The following is a 19561-nucleotide window of genomic DNA, read 5'->3' as shown; positions in this document are numbered from 1 at the left end:
TAATATGTTTTTCAGTGCCTCTGTCTCCTTACTTATCTTCTGTCTGTTTGATGTGTCCTTCAGAGTGAGTGGAGTGTTGAAGTCTTCTAGAATGAATGCATTGCATTCTATTTCCCCTTTCAATTCTGTTAGTATTTGTTTCACATATGTGGATGCTCCTGTGTTGGGAGCATAGATATTTATAATGGTTATATCTTCTTGTTGGACTGGCCCCCTTTTTCATTATGTAATGTCCTTCCTTGTCTCTTGTTACTTTCTGTGTTTTGAAGTCTATTTTGTCTGATACTAGTACAGCAACTCCTGCTTTTTTCTCTCTGTTAGTTGCATGAAATATCTTTTTCCATCCCTTCTCTTTTAGTCTGTGTATGTCTTTGGGTTTAAAGTGAGTCTCTTGTAGGCAGAATATAGATGGGTCTTGTTTGTTTATCCATTCAGTGACTCTATGTCTTTTGATTGATGCATTCAGTCCATTTACATTTAGGGTGATTATCAATAGGTATGTACTTGTTGCCATTGCAGGCTTTAGATTCTTGGTTACCAAAGGTTCCAGGTTACTTTCCTTCTTATCTAAGAGTCTAACTTAACTCACTTAGTGTAGTGTTACAAACACAATCTAAAGGTTCTTTTCTATTTCTCCTCCTTTTTCTTCCTCCTTCATTCTTTATATATTAGGTATCAAATTCTGTACTTTTTGTCTATCCCTTGATTGACTTTGGGGATAGTCAATTTAATTTTGCATTTGCCTCACAATCAGCTGCTCCACCCTCCCTACCATGATTTTACTACCTCTGGCGACAGCTATCCAACCCTAGGAACACTTCCATCTATAGCAGTCCCTCCAAAATAAACTGCAGAGATGGTTTGTGAGAGGTAAACTCTCTCAGCTTTTGCTTATCTGGAAATTGTTTAATCCCTCCTTCAAATTTAAATGATAATCTTGCTGGATAAAGTAATCTTGGTTCCAGGCCCTTCTGCTTCATGGCATTAAGTACATCATGCCACTTCCTTCTGGCCTGTAAGGTTTCTGCTGAGAAGTCTGATGTTAGTCTGATGGGCTTTCCTTTGTATGTGATCTTATTTCTGCCTCTGGCTGCTTTTAACAGTCTGTCCTTATCCTTGATCTTTCCCATTTTAATTACTATGTGTCTTGCTGTTGTCCTCCTTGGGTCCTTTGTGTAAGGGGATCTGTGGATCTCCATGGCCTGAGAGACTATGTCCTTCCCCAGGTTGGGGAAGTTTTCAGCAACTACCTCCTCAAAGACACTTTCTATCCCTTTCTCTCTCTCTTCTTCTTCTGGTATCCCTATAATGTGAATATTGTTCCGCTTGGATTGGTCACACATTTCTCTCAATATTCTTTCATTCTTAGAGATCCTTTTTTCTCCCTGTGCCTCAGCTTCTTTGTATTCCTCTTCTCTAGTTTCTATTTCATTTATTGTCTCCTCCACCGTATCCAACCTGCTTTTAATACCCTCCATCGTGCTCTTCAATGATTGGATCTCTGACCGGAATTCATTCCTGAGTTCTTGGATATCTTTCTGTACCTCCATTAGCATGTTGATGATTTTTACTTTGAACTCCCTTTCAGGAAGAGTCATAAGGTCCATGTCATTTAAATCTTTCTCCAGAGTTATTTTAATTTTACTCTGGACAAGGTTCCTTTGGCGTTTCATATTTGTATATGGCGCCCTCTAGTGTCCAGAAGCTCTACTCTGGAGCTGAAGCAATGTCAGGGGTCGCAGGGGAGCGGTACTGGTGCCTGGTTGGAGGAAAGGGCTGTTCCCCACCTCCTGGCTCCTGTGCCTGTCTCCACTGCCTGAGCCAGTGGGCCGGGCACACAGGTATAAGCTTTTGTCCCAGAGCAGCCGGATATGGATCCCTGCTTTCCACAAGCATCTGGAATCCCAGTCTCCCCAGGAACTCCACCTGTCTCAGCTTCCCAACTCTGTAATCAGAAGAGTATGATGAATGCACCATGAAATGTAGGTTTGTGCTCCCAGCACAGATCTCCGGAGCTAGGTATTCAGCAGTCCCAGGCCTTCCACTCCCTCCCTGCTCCGTTTCTCTTCCTCCCGCCAGTGAGCTGGGGTGGGGAAGGGGCCCAGGTCCTGCGGAGCCAGAGCTCTGGTACGTTACCCCGTTCGGTGAGGTCTGCTCTCTTCTCCAGGTGTGTGCAGTCTGGCCCGTCCTCTTTCCTGTTGCTCTCTCAGGATTAGTTGCAGCAACTATATTTTCTAATTGCATGCTGTCTTAGGAGGAAGCCTCTGTCTCTCCTCTCATGCCACCATCTCTAATCCTCTTGTCAACATTGATTTAGATGGTGGAGAATGGCAGTTGTATGATTGGGTAGGTGAGGGGAGCGGAAAACCAAATAAGATTGTTTTTAAAAAGCAGATCTGTATAGTTCTTAAAAGAGACATGATATTCAGCTAATGGAACATTATATAAGTATATAGAGAAATGCAGGAAGAAATGATCAATAAAGTATTAATGATGTTTTCTCTGGGTGATGAAATTTCAATGTTTCCCTAGTTTTATGCCTTTCCATACTATTCATTTTTTTAACAGTAAAGAGCTCTTACTTTATTTAATCAGGGAAAAAAACTTAAAATTACTCTGATTGTGAAAAAGCCACTACTACGCTTCTCATCATGTCCTCTGAGCCCATCAGTGAGGTTCCAAGCCTTTCATATCTTCATTTTAGTATGCCCTATTCAAGGGCTTTTTTTTCCTTTTTTTTAAATATCTGGCAAAATAGCCATGACATTCCTAGTCCACTTAATGAAGGCCATTGATCTCTCCAAACTTTCAAAACCATCTAGCAACAGTTAGCACCACCTCCCAAGGATCTAACTAGAATGAAAAAACCCTATATCATGGATGAGTGACCTGCCTTAGGGATATAGTACCTTTCCTTTTTTTTTTAACATATTCAGCCCTTCCACAGACAGATTATGTCATGACTTAACCCTAGTTATTGGTCTGGGGAGGTGGGAGTAGATCCTGGGGGCTGACAGTAGGAAATGACATTACAGAACTGAGTTCCCCACTAGCAATGAGGGGGATGAGATGGCTCTATATTGGAAACCAGGTGGCAGTGCTTAGCCACCAGTAACAAGATGGTTGCAATTATTATAATGAGCATAGTCAGAGTGGCAACCAGAGCGATGTGACCCTCAGAAAGCTATAGAGTTAGTTAAGAGAACACAGAGTTCTTAGGGGCAAAATACATGGGCAGCCAACAAAGGTATTGCTCAATCTTTACAACAAAAATAAATCAAGGATGGATATGAGGGAGTCCAAAGATAGCTATTCCCATCAAAAGTCACAATCTATCATACAGTTTCCAGACCTGAGCCAGTTCTTAGATCCAGAATCTCTTGCCTGAAGAAAGACTCAGATCTCTACAAGGGAAGACCCTGCAGCAGTATAGAAAAGGCATATTATCATGACTTCCTCAGTCCTTTCCCAAAGGGATCTCTGGCAATGAACTAGGGAAAAGGGAATACTCAAGCATTTTGAGGTCTTTTGGATGCAGGGTCCAATATTACACTGAAGCCTGGTATGGATAAAGTGAAGGTTCCTGTGGCCAGGATTCTGACCTGCCCCTGGTCAGCTAGCTCACTACACAAATATGGGCAATATGTTGTTATTGACTCTATATAAAAAGCTCTGCCCCGTGCTCTGGGTGACACGGTGGCATGGCTCCAAGGCTGCAGGTGAGCAGAGCCAAGGACAGAGGCCCACAGGACGGCTGTGCAGGCCGAGAGGCCCAAGGCAGAGACCTACCTGCTGCCTGCAGACTTGCTCTGAGTGGATGGGATTCTAGTGACTGACGTGCCACCATGGGAATAAAGTTGGGTATAAAAACCCTTTCACCCCAAGAACGTTCTACTGTCATTTCTTTGGTCACATTGAATCCATGGTGAACTTGCCTGGGACTGAAACCCATGGGCAAGACACCTGGAGAACTGGAGTTCTGGTCTAAGTCCAGCTCAGAGTGGATGCAGCAGGTCCATGGATGCTACCAGGATAATCGAAATGGACATACTTTGTGATTGGCAGAACCCCCACACTGGTTCCTTGGCTGTAACGTAAGAGCTTTCATAGTGAGAAAAGCCAAAAGGTAAAACTGTCCACCCCAAAACAGTAAAATTTTTAAAAAGTGCATCCTGAGGGGAAATGGAAGATATTAGCACCACTCTTAAAGACCTAAATATGCAGGGATGATAGTTCCCATTAAATCCACTTTTAATTCACCAGTCTGGTCCAGCCAGATGGATCCTATAGATGACAGCAGACAATCAGACTCAACCAAGTAGGAGTCCCACTTGTGCTCAGTGTTATCTTTTTTAGGCAGAGCAGCGGGTGTACAGTATTCAGCAATTGGGCTGTCCGCATTAGAAAAAGCTTCAGAAATAGTTCACATCCACTGCAGACAGACACCAGTGTATATTAGCAGTCTTGCTTCAACTTAAATTAAGTTTTCTACTCACTGTCATAGTATGACTATGGGAATGACTAGAGGGAACTAGCCTGTCTGGATATCCCAGCCTACTACATCTATGATATCATGTGAATTTTGGATCAGCTGAGAAAAACTGGCAAGTCATGGAGGTCAAGACTATGGCCCTTACTTACCAGGCAGCTGAGTTTGAGCAAAATAGTGACAAACTAAAAGCTGTCTTTTGAGGTAAAGTATAAAGTGGAATTTCATATAATAAAGTCAGTATAATTTTAGAGTGAATTTCCTAACACGGTAGGCTAACCATGAAATGGGATGCCTTACAAAGCATGAGCTCTCTCTCTGTTACTCAAGGCGAAGTAGAATTTCAATTCCATGCAAAGGAAGTCTTATGCTGACTAGAAGATAAGATGCTTGGGGCATTTTTCTAATGTATTAAGGAGGACAAAGTACCAAAGTTAGTCATGGAAAGAGAGAAAAAGAAAATGTAACGGTAAAAAATGTATTATCCAAATAGGCCTCTTTCTTCAGGAGAAAAAAAATTAAGCAAATACGAAAAATAAAGTAGGAAACATACAGAAGTAAAATTATGAGGGTAAAAATTCACTATGAAATATATTAGTGAGTCCAGGTTCAAACTGTGCTGAGCTGGACTCTTCCTATTTCGAGTTTGTGCAAACACAATAGGATCAGGTAATGGAATGAGACAGATCACTCTATGTAGAACTTGCAATTTTTGAAAATCAGTTTCATGACCCTGAAACTTCACTTGGTCAGACAGAGGCTATGCAAAGTGGTCAGAGTGGAGAAAGGGAGAGGAGTGGTGAAGATATTTCTTTGGAGTAAGTTGTTGCAGTTCAGTTGGTCCCCACTGTCCCCAAAGGGATGAAGGTTTGAGGTGTTACTTCCTTCATCTCAACATAGTAGGAAGGATTTCCAAAGGATGAGAGGAGTGTCTGAACATATTTCCTCAAGTTTAGAGACACAAGGACTGGTGCCTGGCTTGCTCCTGGGGAAGCCAAACCTGCATGTGGCTGGTCTGCAGTTGGCAAGAGAGAATTAAAACCAAAAGAAGAAACCCATCTTGTTCTAGAGTTATTGTTTTTGAATGTAAAATGCTGGTGAGATGCTGAAAGATTGTTTTTGAATGTAAAATGTTGGTGAGATACCCCTGAACAATGGAACACAGCCAAAGGCTGCAGTTTTGTTTTATGTATTACAGCATTTTTAAGACCACTGGTGCCCTGTTCTTTAAGATGAAAATAATATATCAGTGGGAACTAAGTGAAAGGAAATAAACTAGTCTCCAGGTGGCAGATAGTTTATGAAGTCAACAGAAAGAACACTTCCTGCAATCTATTAATAATTCAGAAGATCTCTATCCTCAACTCTCCTCTTTCTAATTCCTTTCTTCCTACCTTTTCTTACTTTCTCGTTCCAAATAGCCTAAAAAATAAAATAAATAAATAGGCTGCATTTAGGTGATCATAACACAATACAATTAATGACTTCGTTTACAAGATTCTTGCTAGTATTTTATTTTTACCCTTTATACTGCTTGGCTTTTAAAAGCAAGTGAATATGGAGACATGTTTTGTTTTCTGTTAGGTTTTTTTTGGCTGCCTTTCTCTTTGGCATATGGTATTTATGCCTTTACAACTTTTTTTGTTCTTGTTCCAGGGCATTTCACTGATGAGATTTATCAAAATGCACCTACAAATCAGCCAGTAAGAGAGTGCCTGAATGCAAAGTGTTATTAGGAAAATGATCACGACAAGAAAACACTAACAAAGAACAGCTTTAGGAAAAAGCCAGACCATTAGTCCTTTTTAGAAGGGGTTATGTTCTCGCCCCTAGGAATAATTCATCAAAGCCTGTCGCCCTGAATGAAATTAGATTTCCTTTTTAGCTTCTGTAATAAGCCATTCCTGGAAAAGCAAATACTCAGAAACATTTGGTTAAAAAAAATTATTTTTACTCCCAGAAAGTAGAGTTTGTAATGTCATTTCTTGTGGAGGGGTGGGACTAAGGAATCATGCCAGTAAAGCTGCAGTTCCCCACACCCGGTTCACAGGGACCATCAGAATGCACACAAACTAATAAAATAGTTTAGTAGATTATTTGGTTAAAATGTAGCCCTATTCTCATTCCTCTCTTCAGGCGTAGGTATCAATCAGACTTCAGAGCAGATACTGAAGCAAAAATGAGCAAGAAATTTCACGCATGAGAGAATTTTCTCATTCATTTCTTCACTATTTTCTTTTTGTATAGTTCCTTTATTCGGACAATATTCAGTGCCGCTGAAGCGCTGTATGCTTGCTTATTCTGAAGTGACATGGTACAGCTTTTGGTGTGTCTTGCTAATGGTTGTCTGATCTAGGACTTTAGGTCACGATGTGATCCAGCGGTCTGCAGGTGAGCCCCGCAACTCGGCAACAGCCAGCCGGGCGCCGTGAGACCCGCCCTGAGCGAGGACACCGAGGTGGCGCTTCCAGCCCCGGCTCTCTTCCAGGCTACGTTCCGGGTTGATGTCTTCTCTGCAAACTCACTGTGACTAAATATGACCTCCCTTCAAGTTGTCCCTCTTCCTAATTTCTCGATTTCTTAAGAAGCAATGCCTGTGCAGTGCAAAGAGTTGAAATGAGGCGAAGGTGAGTGTGAATCCAAACTCTGCACTATCCTTTGATTTGGGGCAAATGATTTATTCTTTTGGAAGCTCGGTTTCCTCCTCTGTAAAATGTCGATGAAGATTCCTATGGTGCAGAATTGTAGGCACTTGATGAGATAACGTTTCTAGGGTCCTAGCCAGTGCATGAGACAACACAGGTGCTGGATGACCACGCGTTTCCTCCCCACTTTCCTCTGCCAAAGAGGCGCCGCTTCTAGAGTACCCTGGTTGGACATGCTGGTATCAACTTCCCTCCTTCCCTTACCCTTAGTTTATTTAAAGCCAATCACTGTATTATGGGCTATTAGAACTAGAAAAGATCTTAGAAATCATAGTCATCTGATTTACTGATAAAACAGAGACATAAGTGACCCATTATTCTAGCAATTTGACTCTCATGTCAGTTCAGTGACAATCATTATTTGGTGATGGATTGACACTTGACAATCATACTGAACAAAAAGGAATCAACCAGCTATAGTTAGTTCAGTTGATGGTACACAAACACAGCTATAGGCTTACAAGTCAACTTCTATTTTCTTAAATGCTGTCCTAGGGCTCTTTATGACTCAGAAAAGTTTTTTCAGTGGAATTTTCCCTGTCTCTAGTATGTGCCTTCTCTCTTTGCCATTCACAAATGTGGAGAGAGGAAACTGTCTCAGAAATAATTGGAGAAGAAAAGGACCACAGAAGCAAAACTAAGGGAAAAAGTAAGATAATCCCTAAAGAAACAAAATCAAATTCTAAAAGTCTAAAAATTGATTAGTTAATAAATTCCAATGTTACACACAGTCTGGAACTATTTACACCATGTGTTATACATGCTAGAGCATGAGTTCATTTTCTTCCTTTTAAGTGGTTTATGGTAGAATATCCTAAGAAAATCACTCACTCTACTAAGCAAAATAAGAATTTAGATATATTCTAAAATGTGTTTTTTATAACACAACTATTCTTCCTTTCATATTCCATGCCGAATATCCATGCACAACCCAAACCTCCTATTTGATGCCCACCTTCTTCTCTCTCCTATGCCCCATGTACAAGAGGAAAATAATTTATCCATAGGTAATATATTTTTTATGTAAGAGAAAAACATATAAACCATGTGATGTTAGGGTATAAATAATTATTTTTATAAGATTCCATTTGTTTAATCTCCATAGCCACTGAATACATATATCATCCAGAGTTTTCTCAGTAATAAAACTAGAGCCAGAGAAGAAAAAAGAATACCCTGCATCTAGTGAGATCCTTTTTATACTGAAATCTGCTATCCAACAGGGCAACAGAGTTTCTGAGAGAGCTGACCTTCAGACTTTAACATTCTGCTCCCTGGTCCAGTGCGCTGACTGGCTTCCATGTGGGGCAAACAAGTGAGGAAAATGGCCCCCCACCACCCAGGATTCTATTGGGTTACCTCTGAAACGCGAAGACATGCTGCTCACACAAGAGGAAGATGGCTGCGAGGACCCCAAACCTATAAAGCTTCATCCTAACAGCGATTTACTGAAAAACAAAATTCTCTGAAGAGAAGGGCCCAGATAGCTGGTTACATAAGAGTCTCTTTACACACTGGTTAAACTGTAATGGCATGTCCCCTCTGATCAGTCGGCTCAGCTTCCATTCCCACCCTCAGAAAGAAAGTACGGTGAGCATTGTTGTCTTCAATTTAGACTACCTAGAAACTATTTAACTCCTCCGGGAAGAGGAGGCCAAGAATAGAAGGATAGTAATGTAGCAGGAATGTGTTTGATTTGCTGAAGAGCCATAGAGTATTGACTAAGGATCGTAACCCACGCTGAGGGAGGTCTCCAGTGGAGTACTAAAAAGGTTTTCCTTTGCTTCTGTCTTTTTCAACATTTTCAACTTAGATGAAGATGCAGAAGGTGTGTTTTCTCAAATGTGTGTGGCTGATACAAGGCTGAGAAGGAGAGCTTGTCTGGAGGATTACAGAATCTCCATTCAAAGAGATCTTTCCTTGTCCATAAGGAGTGATGGGCCCACCTGTAAGAGAATGGGAATACTATGTCATAGGGAGTTCTTTTGCGCAATAAAGAAATCAGGTCACTCTGAATCATGTTTAATTAAGGAAGGTCACTTATTAAATCGAGGCCCACAACATGTCATCTGAAGGTAACATCTTACAACATTTTGTCTAGTATGAGGCCACAACTAACCTCTGTAAGTGGATGGAGCCCTGGCACCCTCCTTACCTGTCCACTGGTAAATGTATTTGGAAGTTCTTGAGGTCAGATCAGGCGAATCTGCAAAATAAATCAACATCCCCACAATGAACTTTTGAGAAGGAAAGGATTGAGATTTACATCTCTCCCTCTGAGAGTCAAAGCTATTGAAACATACAAATGGATTAAGGGGACCTCCACTGAAACTATCTTTTGTATAAGAAAGGAGAAAAAAGAAAATATACGTGTATTTGTTCCTTCCTTGAGAAAGAAACACAGGAAATACAGACCAGAAACTCATTAGATTGTTTACTTCAGATGGTGGGTGGAAAAGATGGAAGAGATGGGAGGAGGGACACTTTTCTGAGGAAAACTTTTGAATACTTGTGAATTTTAGAACCATGTTAACTTTTCACATATTCAAAACAAAGAAACAAGTAAATAAAATGAATACAAACAAAAGTCAATGAACTTTTAGTTGTGTTTTAAATAAATAACATAACCACACAGAAGCAGGGAGAGGAAAAATTAACTCAGCTGACTCTGACCTTTTTTTTAACACAAAAAAGTAACTTTAAAGTAACAGTTAATAATTAACATTTACTGACAAATTTTATCAACTTTTGTCCTTTGTATTTATTTTGTATCTTATGTTTCCTCTCTGGTTTTCATTTCTTCTTGCTAAAGAAATCTTTTAAAAGTTCCTTTAGTGAAGATCTATTGGTAGTAATTTCTATTATACTCTGTATACACAACAGTAATTTTGTTCTGCCATCAAAGACTAGTTTAAGCCTCAAAGACTAGTTTAGCTGAATATAATATTCTAGCGTGACAGGTCTTCCACTGTTTCTCGGCACGGTAGGAACTCACAGTCTGGGTAGCTGTCATTCCCCTGCAGGTCAGCAGTCCTTTCTTCTCCATGACTTTTATTTTTGATGCTGCTCCTCAGATTAATTACTCTGGTCTTGATATGGATTTACTTTTTTCTATAATCTTGCAAAATACACAAAATGTACTTTTGATTTGAGGATTTAGATATTTCTTCAAATTTAGAAAATAATATTATTATTTCTTCAGCTATTGTATCTCTGCTGGTCTCTTTCATGGGCTCCCTTCAGAGTTCCCTGATCTGCCCTTCAGGTCTTGTAAGTGACCTTTCATATTTAAAAAAAGGATAGTCTTTGCCTCTCTATGATGATTCCTAGTGGACACTACCTTCAAATTAACTAATTCATCCTTTGTTTCTAGCTTAGATTAAATAGTCAATTGAGGATTTTTAAAAAAATTTCAACAACTATGTATAGGTCTTTTCCAACTTTACAACTGGTTCTTTTTCATCTTTATCCATTTTGGTTTTTTTGTTTTTTTTTGTGAGGGCATCTCTCATATTTATTGATCAAATGGTTGTTAACGACAATAAAATTCTGTATAGGGGAGTCAATGCTCAATGCACAATCATTAATCCACCCCAAGCCTAATTTTCGTCAGTCTCCAATCTTCTGAGGCATAACAAACAAGTTCTTACATGTAGAACAAATTCTTACATAATGAATAAGTTACATAGTGAACAGTACAAGGGCAGTCATCACAGAAACTTTCGGTTTTGCTCATGCATTATGAACTCTAAACAGTCAGTTCAAATATGAATACTCATTTGGTTTTTATACTTGATTTATATGTGGATACCACATTTCTCTCTTTATTATTATTATTTTTAATAAAGTGCTGAAGTGGTAGGTAGATACAAGATAAAGGTAGAAAACATAGTTTAGTGTTGTAAGAGAGCAAATGTAGATGATCAGGTGTGTGCCTGTAGACTATGTGTTAATCCAAGCTAGACCAGGGCAATAAAACATCCACGTATGCAGAAGATTTCTCTCAGAGCAGGGGGTTGAGGTTCTAAGCCTCACCTCTGTTGATCCCCAATTTCTCACCTGATGGCGCCCCTGCGACTGTGCCTGTCTTAGGTTGTTCCTCCCTTGAGGAATCTTACCCGTCTCTGGCTAACCAGTCATCTTCCGGGGCCACACAGGGAAATGTGAAGTTGGTAAGTGAGAGGGAAGGAAGCCTTATTGTTTGAAAAGGTTAGCTTTTTACTTCTTTGCATATTTATGCCCTGTGGCTTCTATGCCCAGCATTTGTCTTGAGGTATCTTTACCACTTGGAAGAATTATGATACTCGGTAAATTTGATATGAGGCACGAATTCTATTTAAGGGTTGTAATTAGGAAGGAAGAAGAAAAGCTATAGAATAGCATGCGGAAGAAAACATGGGAAGATTGATTATTTCTTTGACATATCTTCTTGTAGAGTAACTTCAGCATGTATAGGTTTTAAACTACTACTTAAATTGCGCTCACACATTAACATAATAGGAGTATAGTTACATAACCAAAGCATATCTGTAATTACCAGCCATCTCCAGTGAAACCAAGAAAACCAGTTAGGCACCTTAGGCATTTGTGAAAACTTATCTATGATATGGTGGATATTGTCCAACTGAACTTGAACAGTCTGAGAGAAATCAGACAAATTAAAACAACCCATTCCTGGGGACTGTTCACATGCCATATGTTCTTTTAACAGTAAATAGTCTGTAGTTGTAAGACTTTGGAGCGCTACAATTTGCACTTCTCCAAATTCTTGGTTGAGTTCCAACAGTATAGATCCAGTCAAATTTGTTGTTTTACTGTATGCACAGGCCAGCTTAGATATCTCCTTCCTCATTCCCATGGCAAGTCCAGGAGCTGGTGGGATGAGTGCATCTACAGCTGTAGCAGTGCGTGGATCTTTGTTGGGGTTTTTTGATGATCATCTTCTGGCATGAGTCTTCCAGAGAGTGCTGATGTTGGAAGTTCTCTTTCATATCGTATCTTAGTTCATTTTTGGGGTAGCCCAATTAGGCTTTGATCCTCTGTATAAACACAAACAGACCCTTTGCCTACACTTTTATATGCCCTTTATACCCTTGTATAGAACTCATTGGAGGTTACCACACAGGAACTGCCCTTTGTTTTGCTTTGTTTTTGGTATCACAAATCTACACTTACATGACGAATATTATGTTTACTAGGCTCTCCCCTATACCAGGTCTCCCCTATAAAACCCTTTACAGTCACTGTCCATCAGCATAGCAAAACGTTGTAGAATCACTACTTGCCTTCTCTGTGTTGTACAGCCCTCCCTTTTCTCCTACCCCCCCATGCATGTTAATCTTAATACCCCCCTTTGTCTCCCCCCCCTTATCCCTCCCTACCCACCCATCCTCCCCAGTCCCTTTCCCTTTGGTACCTGTTAGTCCATTCTTGAGTTCTGTGATTCTGCTGCTGTTTTGTTCCTTCAGTTTTTCCTTTGTTCTTATATTCCACAGATAAGTGAAATCATTTGGTATTTCTCTTTCTCCGCTTGGCTTGTTTCACTGAGCATAATACCCTCCACCTCCATCCATGTTGCTGCAAATGATTGGATTTGCCCTTTTCTTATGGCTGAGTAGTATTCCATTGTGTATATGTACCACATCTTCTTTATCCATTCATCTATCGATGGACATTTAGGTTGCTTCCAATTCTTGGCTATTGTATATAGTGCTGCGATAAACATAGGGGTGCATCTGTCTTTCTCAAACTTGATTGCTGCATTCTTAGGGTAAATTCCTAGGAGTGGAATTCCTGGGTCAAATGGTAAGTCTGTTTTGAGCATTTTGATGTACCTTCATACTGCTTTCCACAATGGTTGAACTAACTTACATTCCCACCAACAGTGTAGGAGGGTTCCCCTTTCTCCACAGCCTCGCTAACATTTGTTGTTGTTTGTCTTTTGGATGGCAGCCATCCTTACTGGTGTGAGGTGATACCTCATTGTAGTTTTAATTTGCATTTCTCTGATAATTAGTGATGTGGAGCATCTTTTCATGTGTCTGTTGGCCATCTGTATTTCTTTTTTGGAGAACTGTCTGTTCAGTTCCTCTGCCCATTTTTTAATTGGGTTATTTGTTTTTTGTTTGTTGAGGCGTGTGAGCTCTTTATATATTCTGGATGTCAAGCCTTTATCGGATGTGTCATTTTCAAATATATTCTCCCATACTGTAGGGATCCTTTTTGTTCTATTGATGGTGTCTTTTGCTGTACAGAAGCTTTTCAGCTTAATATAGTCCCACTTACTCATTTTTGCTGTTGTTTTCCTTGCTCGGGGAGATATGTTCAAGAAGAGGTCACTCATGTTTATGTCTAAGAGGTTTTTGCCTATGTTGTCTTCCAAGAGTTTAATGGTTTCATGGCTTACATTCAGGTCTTTGATCCATTTTGAGTTTACTTTTGTATATGGGGTTAGACAATGGTCCAGTTTCATTCTCCTACATGTAGCTGTCCAGTTTTGCCAGCACCACCTGTTGAAGAGACTGTCATTTCGCCATTGTATGTCAATGGCTCCTTTATCGAATATTAATTGACCATATATGTCTGGGTTAATGTCTGGATTCTCTAGTCTGTTCCATTGGTCTGTGGCTCTGCTCTTGTGCCAGTACCAAATTGTCTTGATTACTATGGCTTTATAGTAGAGCTTGAAGTTGGGGAGTGAGATCCCCCCTACTTTATTCTTCTTTCTCAGGATTGCTTTGGCTATTCGGGGTCTTTGGTGTTTCCATATGAATTTTTGAATTAATTGTTCCAGTTCATTGAAGAATGTTGCTGGTAGTTTCATAGGGATTGCATCAAATCTGTATATTGCTTTGGGCAGGATGGCCATTTTGACGATATTAATTCTTCCTAGCCACGAGCATGGGATGAGTTTCCATCTGTTAGTGTCCCCTTTAATTTCTCTTAAGAGTGACTTGTAGTTTTCAGAGTATAAGTATTTCACTTCTTTGGTTAGGTTTATTCCTAGGTATTTTATTTTTTTTGATGCAATTGTGAATGGAGGTGTTTTCCTGATTTCTCTTTCTGTTGGTTCATTGTTAGTATATAGGAAAGCCACAGATTTCTGTGTGTTGATTTTGTATCCTGCAACTTTGCTGTATTCTGATATCAGTTCTAGTAGTTTTGGCGTGGAGTCTTTAGGGTTTTTTATGTACAGTATCATGTCATCTGCAAATAGTGACAGTTTAACTTCTTCTTTACCAATCTGGATTCCTTGTATTTCTTTATTTTGTCTGATTGCTGTGGCTAGAACCTCCAGTACTATGTTAAATAACAGTGGAGAGAGTGGGCATCCCTGTCTAGTTCCCGATCTCAGAGGAAATGCTTTCAGCTTCTCGCTGTTCAATATAATGTTGGCTGTGGGTTTTTCATAGATGGCCTTTATTGTGTTGAGGTACTTGCCCTCTATTCCCATTTTGCTGAGAGTTTTTAACATGAATGGATGTTGAACTTTGTCAAATGCTTTTTCAGCATCTATGGAGATGATCATGTGGTTTTTGTCTTTCTTTTTGTTGATGTGGTGGATGATGTTGATGGACTTTCGAATGTTGTACCATCCTTGCATCCCTGGGATGAATCCCACTTGGTCATGGTGTATGATCCTTTTGATGTATTTTTGAATTCGGTTTGCTAATATTTTGTTGAGTATTTTTGCATCTACATTCATCAGGGATATTGGTCTGTAGTCTTCTTTTTTGGTGGGGTCTTTGCCCGGTTTTGGTATTAGGGTGATGTTAGCTTCATAGAATGAGTTTCGGAGTATCCCCTCCTCCTCTATTATTTGGAAAACTTTAAGGAGAATGGGTATTATGTCTTCCCTGTATGTCTGATAAAATTCCGAGGTAAATTCATCTGGCCCGGGGGTTTTGTTCTTTGGTAGTTTTTTGATTACCGCTTCAATTTCGTTGCTGGTAATTGGTCTGTTTAGATTTTCTGTTTCTTCGTGGGTCAATCTTGGAAAGTTGTATTTTTCTAGGAAGTTGTCCATTTCTCCTAGGTTTCCCAGCTTGTTAGCATATAGGTTTTCATGGTATTCTCCAATAATTCTTTGCATTTCCGTGGGGTCCGTCGTGATTTTTCCTTTCTCGTTTCTGATACTGTTGATTTGTGTTGACTCTCTTTTCTTCTTAATAAGTCTGGCTAGAGGCTTATCTATTTTGTTTATTTTCTCGAAGAACCAGCTCTTGGTTTCATTGATTTTTGCTATTGTTTTATTATTCTCAATTTTATTTATTTCTTCTCTGATCTTTATTATGTCCCTCCTTCTGCTGACCTTAGGCCTCATCTGTTCTTCTTTTTCCAATTTCGATGATTGTGACATTAGACCATTCATTTGGGATTGCTCTTCCTGTTTTAAATATGCTTGGATTGCTATATACTTTCCTCTTAAGACTGCTTTTGCTGTGTCCCATAGAAGTTGGGGCTTAGTGTTGTTGTTGTCATTTGTTTCCATATATTGCTGGATCTCCATTTTGATTTGGTCATTGATCCATTGATTATTTAGGAGCGTGTTGTTAAGCCTCCATGTGTTTGTGAGCCTCTTTGCTTTCTTTGTACAGTTTATTTCTAGTTTTATGCCTTTGTGGTCTGAAAAGTTGGTTGGTAGGATTTCAATCTTTTGGAATTTTCTGAGGCTCTTTTTGTGGCCTAGTATGTGGTCTATTCTGGAGAATGTTCCATGTGCACTTGAGAAGAATGTATATCCCGCTGCTTTTGGATGTAGAGTTCTATAGATGTCTATTAGGTCCATCTGCTCTACTGTGTTGTTCAGTGCTTCCGTGTCCTTACTTATTTTTTGCCCAGTGGATCTGTCCTTTGGGGTGAGTGGTGTGTTGAAGTCTCCTAGGATGAATGCATTGCAGTCTATTTCCCCCTTTAGTTCTGTTAGTATTTGTTTCACATATGCTGGTGCTCCTGTGTTGGGTGCATATATGTTTAGAATGGTTATATCCTCTTGTTTGACTGAGCCCTTTATCATTATGTAGTGTCCTTCTTTATCTCTTGTTACTTTCTTTGTTTTGAAGTCTATTTTGTCTGATATTAGTACTGCAACCCCTGCTTTCTTCTCACTGTTGTTTGCTTGAAATATGTTTTTCGATCCCTTGACTTTTAGTCTGTACATGTCTTTGGGTTTGAGGTGAGTCTCTTGTAAGCAGCATATAGATGGGTCTTGCTTTTTTATCCATTCTGTTACTCTGTGTCTTTTGATTGGTGCATTCAACCCATTAACATTTAGGGTGACTATTGAAAGATATGTACTTATTGCCATTGCAGGCTTTAAATTCGTGGTTACCAAAGGTTCAAAGTTAGCCTCTTTAGTATCTTACTGCCTAACTTAGCTCGCTTATTGAGCTGTAATATACACTGTCTGGAGATTCTTTTCTTCTCTCCCTTCTTGTTCCTCCTCCTCGATTCTTCATATGTTGGGTGTTTTGTGCTGTGCTCTTTCTAGGAGTGCTCCCATCTAGAGCAGTCCCTGTAAGATGTTCTGTAGAGGTGGTTTGTGGAAAGCAAATTCCCTCAGCTTTTGTTTGTCTGGGAATTGTTTAATCCCACTGTCATATTTGAATGATAGTCATGCTGGATACAGTATCCTTGGTTCAAGGCCCTTCTCCTTTCTGTTGGGGGTTCTGTGTATTTCCGTGGTCTGTTCGATTATTTCCTCCCCCAGTGTGGGGAAGTTTTCAGCAATTATTTCTTCTAAGATACTTTCCATCTCTTTTCCTCTCTCTTCTTCTGGGACCCCTATAATACGGATATTGTTCCTTTTGGATTGGTCACACAGTTCTCTTAATATTGTTTCATTCCTGGAGATCCTTTTGTCTCTCACTATGTCAGCTTCTATGCGTTCCTGTTCTCTGATTTCAGTTCCATCAATGGCCTCTTGCATTCTATCCATTCTGCTTATAAACCCTTCCAGAGTTTGTTTCATTTCTGCGATCTCCTTTCTGGCATCTGTGATCTCCCTCCGGACTTCATCCCATTTCTCTTGCGTATTTCTCTGCATCTCTGTCAGCATGTTTATGATTCTTATTTTGAATTCTTTGTCAGGAAGACTGGTTAGGTCTGTCTCCTTCTCTGGTGTTGTCTCTGTGATCTTTGTCTGCCTGTAGCTTTGCCTTTTCATGGTGATAGGAATAGTTTGCAGAGCTGGGACGAGTGACGGCTGGAAGGACTTCCCTTCTTGTTGGTTTGTGGCCCTCCTCTCCTGGGAGAACAGCGACCTCTAGTGGCTTGTGGTGGGCAGCTGCGCCCAGACAGGGCTTCTGCTTCCTGCCCGGTTGCTATGGAGTTAATCTCCGCTGTTGATGTGGGCGTGGCCTGGCTCGGGCAGCTGCTCCAAAATGGTGGAGTCGCGTTGGAGCAGGAGCTGCTGGGAGGCTATTTATCTCCGTAAGGGGCCTCCCTGCTCCCTGCAGCCCAGGGGTTAGGGTGCCCAGAGATCCCGGATTCCCTACCTCTGGATTAAGTGACCTGCCCTGCCCCTTTAAGACTTCCAAAAAGCACCCGCCAAAACAAAACAACGTCCACCAAAAAAAAAAAAAGAAAAAAATTTTTAAATAAAGAAAAAAAAAAAGTTTTTAATTCAAAAAAAAAAAGGTGGTCGCTTGTTTTTCTTTATTCTCCAGTGCCAGCCTCAGGCCTCTGCTCACCTGTCTTTCTGCCCTGTTTCCCTAGTATTGGGGTCCCTATCCCTTTAAGACTTCCAAAAAGCGCTCGCCAAAACAAAACAGCAAAAAAGCAAAAAAAAAAAAAAATGGTCGCGCACTTTTCTTATGTCCTCCGGCGCCCAGCCTCCGGTGCCCGCTCACTGTTCTTGCTGCCCTGTTTCCCTAGCATCCAGGGCCCCCTGGGCAGGTACTGTGTCTGCGCTCTGGCCCGGATGGCGGGGGCTGGGTGCTCGGCAGTCCTGGGCTCCGTCTCCCTCCCGCTCTGCCTGCTCTTCTCCCGCCGGGAGCTGGGGGGAGGGGCGCTCGGCTCCCGCGGGGCCGGGGCTTGTATCTTACCCCCTTCGCGAGGCGGTGGGTTCTCTCAGGTGCGGATGTGGTCTGGATATTGTCCTGTGTCCTCTGGTCTTTATTCTAGGAAGGGTTGTCTTTGTTATATTTTCATAGATATATGTGGTTTTGGGAGGAGATTTCTGCTGCTCTACTCATGCCGCCATCTCGGAAATAACTCCTATCCATTTTGTTTTTATATCAGTATTTAAAAATACTTATTGTTTTATTTTTATGGATATGGTTTCTTCAGAACTTTGGCAAAATATTTATTTTAAAGTCTGTGTCAGACTGTTTTAGAAGATTAATTGTATTTAGGGTGAATTTGTGTTCTGAGCATTGATTTTTTTGGCTCCTGCTCTTAGCATGTGATTTCTTCTGTGATTTGGAATCGTGGCCTGCAGGCATATTTTTGAAGTCCTTTATCTTCTTTTCCTGCCTTCCTTCCCCATGCTGTCTTCTCTCTGTTTTGTACATGCCTCCAAGCAGCCCCCAGAACCTTGTCTTAAACTGATTTTTGGAGTTTCAGAGCAATGATAATACGGTGGCTTTCAAACATCCAGTCATCAGTCAGGGCTGACTTAGGTGAGTTGCAGGCTTAGTTACTGCTGGTTTAGTTACTCCTCTGTCTCCTACAGACCAGCAGCTACTAATAAACCAATCCCAGGCAGCAGTGGGTTTTATCTTTTTTAAGTTGAGGTACATACAGAGATCATAAGCATACAATTGGATGAGTTTTGAGAAATACACATAATTGAATGTCCCACACCCCAGCAAGGTACAGAAAATTTCCATCACTACAGAATATTCTCTCATATCCCTCCTAGCTGGTTTTCCCTCTACTCTAGCAGCCACTGTTCTGATTTTATTACCATAGATTAATTCTTCCTGTTTTAGAATCTCATGGAATCATATATTGTCCTAGTCAGTTCAGGCTGCTAAAGCAGAAATACTGCGGCAGAGCAGGGACACGGGACAAGCATACCCCGTCTCAAGGCTAAGATCCCATTTCAAAAACCAGGGAGTTGGGAGGTAAGATTCCTAACGTATTTTATGGTAATTAGCCAAGAACTGACCCTGTTTTAAGGAAGGGTGAGCAGTCCTAAATGGTATGTTTCCACTGTTTGAGGGTAACCACTCTGCTGGAGAAGAACAGGGTCAATAAAATCCTTGTGTTGAGTCTATCTTACAGGATATCTAGAGGACTGACTATGGGTGATAAGATAATGTCTCCCACCAGAGAGACATCATGAGGCCACAAGTCAGCCTATGCTCCCCTGGCCCTTTACCCCATTCTTGAAATCCTTAAAAGACATGAATCTTAAGCCTCT

General features: G+C 40.6%; 1 protein-coding gene across 1 annotated transcript in view; it reads right to left on the bottom strand.

The window, feature by feature from the left end:
• Positions 1-8720, bottom strand: part of CPB2 (carboxypeptidase B2) — a 50138-nt gene extending 41418 nt beyond the window's left edge. Inside the window, exon 1 of the mRNA XM_036889699.2 lies at positions 8554-8720. Within this exon, the coding sequence (XP_036745594.1) occupies positions 8554-8627 (74 nt within the window). The 5' untranslated portion in view covers positions 8628-8720. The remainder of the gene's footprint in view (positions 1-8553) is intronic.
• Between the last annotated feature and the right edge of the window lie 10841 nt (positions 8721-19561).

This window comes from Manis pentadactyla, chromosome 17 (assembly GCF_030020395.1).
Source record: "Manis pentadactyla isolate mManPen7 chromosome 17, mManPen7.hap1, whole genome shotgun sequence".
Lineage (NCBI taxonomy): Eukaryota > Metazoa > Chordata > Mammalia > Pholidota > Manidae > Manis > Manis pentadactyla.
This window is presented reverse-complemented; position numbering and strand designations above follow the sequence as displayed.